Source organism: Xyrauchen texanus, chromosome 43, assembly GCF_025860055.1.
Source record: "Xyrauchen texanus isolate HMW12.3.18 chromosome 43, RBS_HiC_50CHRs, whole genome shotgun sequence".
NCBI lineage: Eukaryota > Metazoa > Chordata > Actinopteri > Cypriniformes > Catostomidae > Xyrauchen > Xyrauchen texanus.
In genome coordinates this window covers 30,923,765-30,935,481 of record NC_068318.1, presented here as the reverse complement: position 1 = coordinate 30,935,481, position 11,717 = coordinate 30,923,765, and the positions used below count along the sequence as shown (strand labels likewise).

General features: G+C 36.3%; 1 protein-coding gene across 1 annotated transcript in view; it reads right to left on the bottom strand.

Annotated features, from left to right (window-relative positions):
* Positions 1-4,441: 4,441 nt before the first annotated feature.
* Positions 4,442-11,717, bottom strand: part of LOC127636216 (phosphatidylinositol 4-kinase alpha-like) — a 44,871-nt gene continuing 37,595 nt past the window's right edge. The window contains 9 exon segments of the mRNA XM_052116650.1: positions 4,442-4,575; positions 7,707-7,790; positions 7,889-7,978; positions 8,268-8,427; positions 10,561-10,681; positions 10,794-10,919; positions 11,008-11,112; positions 11,456-11,565; positions 11,695-11,717. The exon segment at positions 11,695-11,717 is cut by the window's right edge and continues 48 nt beyond it. Of these exon segments, the coding sequence (XP_051972610.1) occupies positions 4,524-4,575; positions 7,707-7,790; positions 7,889-7,978; positions 8,268-8,427; positions 10,561-10,681; positions 10,794-10,919; positions 11,008-11,112; positions 11,456-11,565; positions 11,695-11,717 (871 nt within the window). The 3' untranslated portion in view covers positions 4,442-4,523.

Below are 11,717 nucleotides of genomic sequence, written 5' to 3'. Positions count from 1 at the left end.
ACAATCAGTAAGAATCCAACTACTAACATGGCCAAGACCAAAGAGCTGTCCAAAGACACTAGAGACAAAATTGTACACCTCCACAAGGCTGGAAAGGGCTACTGGGGAAATTGCCAAGCAGCTTGGTGAAAAAAGGTCCACTGTTGGAGCAATCATTAGAAAATGGAAGAAGCTAAACATGACTGTCAATCTCCCTCGGACTGGGGCTCCATGCAAGATCTCACCTCGTGGGGTCTCAATGATCCTAAGAAAGGTGAGAAATCAGCCCAGAACTACACGGGAGGAGCTGGTCAATGACCTGAAAAGAGCTGGGACCACCGTTTCCAAGGTTACTGTTGGTAATACACTAAGGCGTCATGGTTTGAAATCATGCATGGCACGGAAGGTTCCCTGCTTAAACCAGCACATGTCAAGGCCCGTCTTAAGTTTGCCAATGACCATTTGGATGATCCAGAGGAGTCATGGGAGAAAGTCATGTGGTCAGATGAGACCAAAATAGAACTTTTTGGTCATAATTCCACTAACCGTGTTTGGAGGAAGAAGAATGATGAGTACCATCCAAGAACACCATCCCTACTGTGAAGCATGGGGGTGGTAGCATCATGCTTTGGGGGTGTTTTTCTGCACATGGGACAGGGCTGACTGCACTGTATTAAGGAGAGGATGACCGGGGCCATGTATTGCGAGATTTTGGGGAACAACCTCCTTCCCTCAGTTAGAGCATTGAAGATGGGTTGAGGCTGGGTCTTCCAACATGACAATGACCCGAAGCACACAGCCAGGATAACCAAGGAGTGGCTCTGTAAGAAGCATATCAAGGTTCTGGCGTGGCCTAGCCAGTCTCAGACCTAAACCCAATAGAGAATCTTTGGAGGGAGCTCAAACTCCGTGTTTCTCAGCGACAGCACAGAAACCTGACTGATCTAGAGAAGATCTGTGTGGAGGAGTGGGCCAAAATCCCTCCTGCAGTGTGTGCAAACCTGGTGAAAAACTACAGGAAGCGTTTGACCTCTGTAATTGCAAACAAAGGCTACTGTACCAAATATTAACATTGATTTTCTCAGGTGTTCAAATACTTATTTGCAGCTGTATCATACAAATAAATAGTTAAAAAATCATATATTGTGATTTCTGGATTTTTTTTAGATTATGTCTCTCACAGTGGACATGAACCTCACGATGACAATTTCAGACCCCTCCATGATTTCTAAGTGGGAGAACTTGCAAAATAGCAGGGTGTTCAAATACTTATTTTCCTCACTGTATATAGACAGTATATATACACATGCATATATAGACAGTATATATACACACACACATATATAGACAGTATATATACACATGCATATATAGACAGTATATATACACACATATATAGACAGTATATATACACATGCATATATAGACAGTATATATACACACATACATATATAGACAGTATATATACACACACATATATAGACAGTATATATACACACATGCATATATAGACAGTATATATACACACACACATGCATATATAGACAGTATATATATATATATATACACACATATATAGACAGTATATATACACATGCATATATAGACAGTATATATACACATGCATATATAGACAGTATATATACACACATACATATATAGACAGTATATATACACACACATATATAGACAGTATATATACACACATGCATATATAGACAGTATATATACACACACATGCATATATAGACAGTATATATATATATACACACATATATAGACAGTATATATACACACACACATATATAGACAGTATATATACACATGCATATATAGACAGTATATATACACACATACATATATAGACAGTATATATACACACACACATATATAGACAGTATATATACACATGCATATATAGACAGTATATATACACACACACACACATATATAGACAGTATATATACACATGCATATATAGACAGTATATATACACATGCATATATAGACAGTATATATACACATGCATATATAGACAGTATATATATACACATGCATATATAGACAGTATATATACACACTCACACATATATAGACAGTATATACACACACACATATATAGACAGTATATATACACATGCATACACAGTATATAGACATGCATATATAGACGTATATATACACATGCATATATAGACAGTATATATATACACATGCATATATAGACAGTATATATACACACACACATATATAGACAGTATATATACACACATGCATATATAGACAGTATATATACACACACACACATATATAGACAGTATATATACACATGCATATATAGACAGTATATATACACACACACATATATAGACAGTATATATACACACATGCATATATAGACAGTATATATACACACACATATATAGACAGTATATATACACATGTATATATAGACAGTATATATACACATGCATATATAGACAGTATATATACACACATATATATATATATAGACAGTATATATACACACACACACACACATATATAGACAGTATATATACACACACACACACGCATATATAGACAGTATATATACACACACACACACACACACATATACAGTATAGACAGTATATATACACACACACACACATATAGACAGTATATATGCACACACACACATATATAGACAGTATATATATACACACACACATATACAGACAGTATATATACACACATACATATATAGACAGTATATATATACACAGTATATATACACATGCATATATAGACAGTATATATACACACATATATAGACAGTATATATACACACACATATATAGACAGTATATATACACACATACATATATAGACAGTATATATACACATGCATATATAGACAGTAAATATACACATGCATATATAGACAGTATACAGTATATACACACATATATAGACAGTATATATACACACATATATAGACAGTATATATACACACATATAGACAGTATATATACACACACACATATATTGACAGTATATATACACACGCATATATAGACAGTATATATACACACACGCATATATAGACAGTATATATACATGCATTATATATATATATAGTACTTATACTCAATATTAAATTACAGTATTTTTTTGCACCTATATTGAGCTGATGAATGATCAGCATTGACGATGAAACTTGTGCTTAATTGTCATGAAAATAATGTCTCAAAACAAAATCTTAAATGGTTCTAGAAATATTTTTCACTTTCTCAATATAATACAAGTACATATATATTTATTTATATTTCCTTTAAGCATGAAATATGACCTGGACATTTCTTTGCATGATTCTTCCACTGACTGCTAAAAATAAATAAAAGTGAAAATAGACAACAAAAAAAAAATTGAGGAATTGCAACTATACAGCAAATCTATTGTTGTAAACCCCACCGACAAAATGAAACCTATCCAATAACCGTAACACTCTCATTTCCCCATTTCGACCACTATGAAATTACATCTTTTCTTAAAGCCAAACAAGCTTTTAAAAACACGTGCAAATGACACGTATAATGATTAAACATCACCAGCTATCTGTTAATCAGTAAAATGACTTTTTTTTTTTTTTCGGCTGAAGATCTCACACAGTCAGTCAAACACACAGAGTATGGCTGAATCTCACAAAAACATGTTAAGGTCACATGTCACTCAAAAATCAAGAGAGAGAGAAAAAAAAAATTATATATATTATATTTTCCATAAAGAAAATTATGCCTGTTTTAAAACCATTCATATTGTTTGCATTGTGATGTTACTTTCATGACAATGAGCTCAACACATTTGTCTCCCAAATTGTCATTAGCATAGTGCATCATATCATACTTAAAACCAGCATTAAAGACACATGCATGAATATCATGATGCATAAATATACTTTAAAAGTGAATATGTATCTTAGTTTTTTTTGCATGACAGTAATGAGAATGAGATGTTTTGTATTACAGTAAAAATCATTTAAAGTATGTAAGTATGACCCAGACATCACATGTCATCACATACTTTACAGGTTTTGTGAGATTCACCCTTTCAGTGTCAAACACAACGTACAGGCAATGTACAAACATGAATGTATTGCATAACACAGATCATTTGCAGACGGCACGTAATCTACAGTGCGATCGTCTTGGAAATGGCTTCCTGGGTGACGCAAACTAAACCCAGACGTATAGATTCAAGTAGAGTTACAGGATGTATCCAAACGTATGGAACGGAATGTCAAAACTCACGCAAATACGAACCGTCATGGCAAATGCCTTAAAGGGAGATCCGAGAACATACATGCAGCGTTTGAATACAGTGATGCCCGGAGGCAGCCCGACGGGATGTGACACACCTAGACGAGGCGATCAGGGTGGATGAATAATTCAAATCTATAAAGTGCTCATCCTTATGGATCCTAATAGACCGATAATGGCAGAGAGAGAGAGAGAGAGAGAGAGAGAGAGAGACGGCTCGCAGGAGGACGTGCAAGTCCGGTGTCAGTACGGGATCTGGTTTTGGTAATACTGCAGCATGTCGTAGGTTTTGCTCCTGTTTTGGAGAAACACAGAACAGAGGAAGTCACATTAACACTGAAATGTAACACATGCCACATACATCACAGCTAGCGTTTAATCTTCACCCCGTGTGCTGTGAATGAGACACAAATCCTGTGTTTATACATTCACGTAAAATCCCCAACAGTTGTGTAGTAACGTGATTCGATTTTGAAAATGAAAATGGCAATGCATGCTGAACATTTGATGTTTTTTACTGATATAAAAAGGTCACTTATACATACAGAATATACCAAAATATGGCCATTTTCATATATGAAGCATATTTGATTGAAGCACTTGTGGAATTTAAATTTATCCATAAATGCTCAAATATATGAACTCTTATTGTTTTTGTGTATATATGGCCATATTTCAGACAATGTCATAATTGCAACAGGCCTAATGAATCCTCACTGATGTTTTTAGTTTACAGGTTTATTGCACGTCTATTTTAAACTTAGACTAAGAAACTACGTTTTCTTGCATTGTCTGAGGCAGAACATTTCAAAACAAAAATAATTCAGGGTCTTCCAATACACACAGGTTTCACCTAAATGTATGGTAGCCTATTTTTGTGTGTAATTCTTTCTTGCTAACTGCATATTCAGTTATTATGCACTCAAATATGACATAGTTGCAATTATAATGTAATTAACACAATTACAAATGTATATAATGATGAAAAAAAATAAATGAAATCGCAACATTTGAGAGAAGTCATTTTGGGGCGCAAAAATCAGGAAAAAGTGCCGGGAAATCCTGGTGGGACTGATTATTCAGTGAATTTTTACCATTAAAAAGTGCAGAAATTTGACAGCAAAGTTAAAGATAACATGAAAAAGTGAATCTGTAATGTGTGAAACCAAATATTCAACAGGAAATAATATGGCCGGGATTTCATTATACTGTGAAAAGTGTGCTAGGTTATTGGCAGGGTTGGGGAGTAACGGAATACATGTAATGGGATTACGTATTTAATTACAAAATATAAGTAACTGTATTCCACTACAGTTACAATTTAAATAATTGGTATTTAGAATACAGTTACATTCCAAAAAGATTACTTTTAGATTACATTGCATTTTATTGTCATTTGTTTCATTTAATATTTAATTCCTTTCAGACGGGAAACATTTATACATATAAATGATCCGATCCAAAGTGCATTTGAACAGCGGTGAAACACTTTCTTATGATGTGTTACATTCATACGAGCAGACAGAGAAGTACGTTTGAAGTACGTTTGGAGCACAAGAAATAGAAATAAACCTTGCGTAAATTGTTAGCTTTAGGCTAAGCTAATATGCTATTTCTAGCTATTTTACATGCACATGTTACCAGACACGATCATATTATTATCAAGAAAATTCACGTTGGATCATAATTTATTTTTTTCTATTAAGACCTTTGATATTAGGGCAAAAATCATATTCTAGATAATAGTTTTTGTGTTGTTTTCCTGTTAAAATATCTAAAAATCCTTAAAACAAGATCAGTTTGATTGATCTTGTTTTAGAAACAACACTGCATGAGATATTTGGGTTTTTCAGAGAATGTGTTTTTAACATGTGTATTTTGTCTTACAGTACTGACAGAGTTTTTATAGTCAAAACAAGTGAAAAAATCCACCAGTGCTGAAGAAGTAATCCAAAGTATTTAGATTATATTACTGACCTTGAGTAATCTAACGGGATACATTACAAATTACATTTTACAGCATGTAATCTGTAGTGGAATACATTTCAAAAGTAACCCTCTCAACCCTGGTTATTGTTGGTTCAACTGCAAATAAAAATGTATATATTTGTCTTGTTTTCCAGTAAAAATATCGAAACACCCTTAAAACAAAATGAATGTACTTGAAGCCAAATGCCGTTTGCAGAGAAACCTAATAAAAGTTTGCAACATTTATGCTTCTAACAGGATGTGCAAATGGAGTAGTAAGAAATAAAAATGTGATTCAAAGGTAAAACTAGTTTATTTTGATTTAGTTTATAGTCTTTTCTTGTTATTTTGTTCGATTTCTCTGAAAAGAACACTCAATATCTAATGCCATTCTGCATCTCGGGTAGTTTTATTTCATTTTAACCTCGTGTGACCCCGTGTCCACACATGTGTGGACGTTGTATTTTGGCTTCGCTAAACACATCGCATATTTTAAATACATTTAAACGGACTGAATACTGTTTAAAAGACTCTTGACTGTCATTTAAGTGCTAAACTTCTGCTGCACCGAGTCACGTTACACAACAGCAGGACGCTAATAAACAGGAAGTGCTGCTATGGGTGCATCCCAAACAAAAGCGCCTCTGGTAAGAAACCTCTTTAAGTGTTTTGATTGAAACCTGTTTGGTTGTAAAGAGTAGCGTCTCTAGTTTCGTTTGATATGCTGCATTTAAAAATTCATTCATTTTTCATGCGTCAGCTGCTGATAAACATGATGTCCACATATGTGGAAATTAGGACCACGTTCCCTCAAAAGTAATTAAAAAAACCTAGATTGTTATTTTGAATATTTTTCAACATTAACACATCTGTGGGTCATTTCGCTTCATTTTAATATACATTATTTTGTTATCACTGTACAGTACGGTTCTATTAATTAACATTAGTTAATGCATTCATATATATTTACAGTGTATTTTCATATTGAGACTAAATATATTCATGCAAAAGCTGATAATGTGTCTTTCAGAGGCTTTATATGGAGTTGGGATGAAAATAAGGTGCATTTCTAACTGTTCTGAGACCAGTACAGACAGACAGCACACTTGAGGTTAAGTCATTCACTACATAGGGAGCAAGGGAGCATCCTATAGCTCTCTATGCAGTTAAGTGCATTCACTCCTAAAATCTGATCAAATGTTCAGTTTCAGGCTGCAGATGATGTTTGGATCACTCAACATGTTTGACACACATGGGACGATGATAATCAGAACATAGAGTCAGATTATTTTAACATGACTGACAGTGATTTGATGCTGCTGGACATTACTTTTAATCTGAATTGTGAATTCAGCTTGATAGAAAATCAGCTTTTGACAAAACAGTCATGATCAAAGAGAGCCTATTTAAATTTCATGTTTTCTTTAAATATTAACTGGCAAAAGTGATGTTTTGTACCTGCTACTGAGAAAGCAGCGCTCTATGACTTTGATCATGAAGGCAGCAGCTTCTTTCTCGCTCATGTTGGGATTAAACCTTTGTCTGCAAAACACAATGAACAGTCATACAGCTATCAACATATCAAAAGAAGAAAATGTACATTAGAGTTTTATATTATCCTATAATAGTCAGTAACATACTTGAGGAGTTTGATGGTCTGTCCTCTGAAGCAGGGCAGACCAGTGTCCAGCATCAAGGTGACCAATGACACGACAGCATCCATGTACGGCCTGGGATACGGAAGAGAAATGCAGAAGAGAGAGTTTTAAGTCATTCACTAATAAAAGCCACTAATGTTCAAAGTTAAAATCACATTTCCTGTAGAAAGGGTAGAAAACAAACCCCATTTCATTAGGTGCAATCGTAAAATATTCTGTGGTTTGCAGAGGACTGGAGTCGCCCACAGAGGGCAGCCAAATCTCTCCCAAAGCATTTGCACACAGACTTGTGTCTCAACACGTCTCACCTAATTCATCTCTCAGGATGCTGAAAGAATGAAGAGCCTCTCTAAGATCTCACCTCACGGCCAAGTACCCACGCACACACATCTCCATGAACCATTTAAAGGGCGTGGCCTCCATCTTTCCACCCATGATCATCACCATCTCATCAGTCAGTTTGATATCGGGCTCCCACCCCAGATTTCCACCCGGAGAACTCTCAAACATGAAGCCGAAGTCTATGAGACACAAGAATATATAAACCATGAAACTCATCTCTTGGCAGGAATTGACTGTTATGAGACTGGTCGAGGTTTCATCAAATTAGTTCTCTTTGCAAACAATAATAAACAAAATGGGGGACATATCGAGAAAAACTGGATTTTTTCACCATTGAACATTGAAATCACTCGCATTTGCAACTTAATTTTGCGCTATGCTATCTGCTAAAATGTCTATGATTAGCCACTGGCTAGTAAATGTTCAGATTTCGCTCACCAGTCATTGTGTAATATAGAGGGAAGAAGTTCAGCACGGTGTTGTCCAAAGACGAGATCCACGCAATCCATTTGTTATTGAATAATGTCTCTTTTAATAACCTTTCTGTTCTTTACAGTCAATTGTTGATCAAAAATAAACACTTCAATCTAATCACGAATTGCACGGATGCAGTAAAGCCGTTTGAGTCGTCTCTCATTAATATGCACTCATTTACAGACATTTTCTTAAAGAGACAGTACCAGTTTGTTCCAAATACTTGTAAATAGGACAAATTATGCATGTAACAAATTATTTTATTTGTAATGTAATATAATGTGGCTGGGCGGAGGGTGGGGCTGGGTCGTGATCCTACACACCCGGTCCAGTATTAGGCTAATTAAGCCTCCGAGGGATAAAGGTCGACTGCAGATGATCATGCGGGGGAGAGAGATTGTTTACGGACATGTCCTGTTATGTGTGTGTTTGTGTCTTCTTTTAAGTTTATCATTAAACCATTATTTATATCGTCAAGCCGGTTCTCGCCGCCTCCTTTCCATTGATAATTTTACATCTTCATTGATTTGTTTATTTTTTAGAGTTAAAATGTGGGGGGCCTGGGTAGCTCACTTCTAAATTACGCTGGCTACCACCCCTGGAGTTTGTGAAGCTTCCACAGATGCCATGTCTCCGTGGTAACGCGCTGAACAAGCCATGTGATAAGATGCGCGGGTTGACTGTCTCAGACACGGAGGCAGATGGGATTCATCCTCCGCCACCCGGATTGAGGTGAATCACTACGTCACCACGAGGACTTAGAGTGCATTGGGAATTGGGTGTCCCAAATTGGGGAGAAAAAGGATAAAAAGCTAAAACGTGACCAAAATTATGAAAGGCTAATAAAACAGAATGTCAAATTAATATTTTGGTAATGAACCTAATTAACAGCATTATCTAGAAGAACATTTCTTTCATATGTAAGCAAAGTGGACATTATAAATGAAATGTACGCATGGGAATCAATATCGAATCAAAAGCTTGTGAATCAGAAACGAATCGGGAAAATGAATCGGGGGTTCAAAATGAATATTTTTGCCTATGATTTTGAAGCAGAACTACAGGTAAACAAAAACAAAAAAAAGCTTAGTACGGTGGAAGTACCATTATTTTATTTTTACACAGAGATGGGTTTTACTTTTACTAAAATCAGCTGACTTCAGCAACCCTTGTACAAGCAATACACACCAATGGTGTCAGTCCAAACACTGGAAAAAACACCTTTTTTGTGTTTTTGGGTGCCTATAACTCCAGAAGTATTTCAGATATCTTAATATCCTTTTAGATTCAGCTTCAGAACAACCTGTTCTTCTTGTATCTTCATTTGTAAGGCCCTATATGGTTAAATCCCAAAGATATGGGGCTCTCAATGTGGCTCTATTTGTAAATTGTTAGATTTGACCCGTTTTTTAATGGTCAAAAACCAGATGTGGGCCACAAGGTATGAAACTAGTTTTTCTCATCCAACAAGACAAAGGCCTGAAGTATAAATAATGTTGATACTAGAAATGCACCTTTATTTATTCACATGCACACAAAAATGTCACAATCTAAATTTTCAAAAGTCCAAAAATACACTTTTATTAATAATAGTCATATAATGCAACAAGATGTGCTGAAGTCAACTGATCTTAGTAATAGACCTTTCTATCTCCGTGTAAAAATACAATTATGACAGCACCACCTTTCTCAGGTGATTTTTTTAAACTGTAGTTTTCATATATAAAATAAACATTTGAGGTGTGGATTGGCTTTTAAAGGTGCAGAACCAAAAACAGTGTTTAACTGTAAGAGACAGAAAGAGGGTTGAAAATAGTCATGAAGCCAGCACAACTGACCGATGTGTATGAGGTGTCCTTTGCTGTCCAGCATGATGTTTCCGTTGTGTCTGTCTTTGATTTGCAACAGGAAGAGCAGCAGACTGTATGCGGCCATACTACGGATGAAGTTATATCGAGCCTTTAAGAGAGAGGAAGAGAGAAATGACTAACGATGCATCGACATGCAGGAAGTTAATCTATTAAGTTCACTCAAGTCACGGTGCAGTCATTGGCTTTGAAATGCTCATCACCTTCTGGAAGGCCAGAGTGGACTCGTCTCCGTACTGGTTCCTGAAGTAGTCGTACATGCCGAAGTCTGTCTGCCTGCCGAGCTGGTCACGTGACTTACAGTCTGGGATGCATTCAATCACGCCACACTGTGAGAATCATACAGGTAATGCATGTAAGTGGCACAGTAACAGGCCAGTACCAATATGAATCATGGTAAAATCGAGGTACACTCACTCCAGGAGCCGTGGCCACGACTCTGTACGGAAACACAAACAGATCCAGACCCACGAGCTGAAAGATGTTCTTGAACAGACCGATGATCTGAAGAGCAAGCATGTCCTAACACCAGAGAGACAAGATGGAACATTTTTGTGTGTGTCTTTAAAGGCAAATGAGCTGGTGCTCCCAGCCCTGTATCCAGAATGGGGTGTAGTTTTGACATCTCTGCTTCGGATAACTAGACATCATAAGCAATATGACTGACAGGGAAAATAGTGGTGTTCAGTCCTATATGTTTGAACCGGAGTCAGACACAGATGAGGAAGAGACTCCGTCAGAAGTAAAAACTTTGATAATGAACCAGGAAGTTTCCAAATGGTCATTTGATCCTTAAGAAGGATCCTCCTTGGAAGTATATTTGGCCACCCCTGCTTTAAGTGATGATGTTTCAGAGTATACAGACCTGTCTGCAGTCATCGCCCACTTTAAAGATGGCCGCCTGCCAGCAGACCTTTTGAGGCGCCTCAGAATTCTCATCAGCTTCATCTTGAGAGTCGGAGGGGCAGCGTAGGCCTGGGCATGGCAGAAAGACAGTTTAAAGCAGTATTAAAACTGTGCTCACACATCTTTCCAAAATGGAAAACAATGATATCAGTGTAAGTTCTTGGGAAGGGAATGAAGGGACGATCGTCCCTCACTCACCCTCTTTCTCCAGCTCACTAACT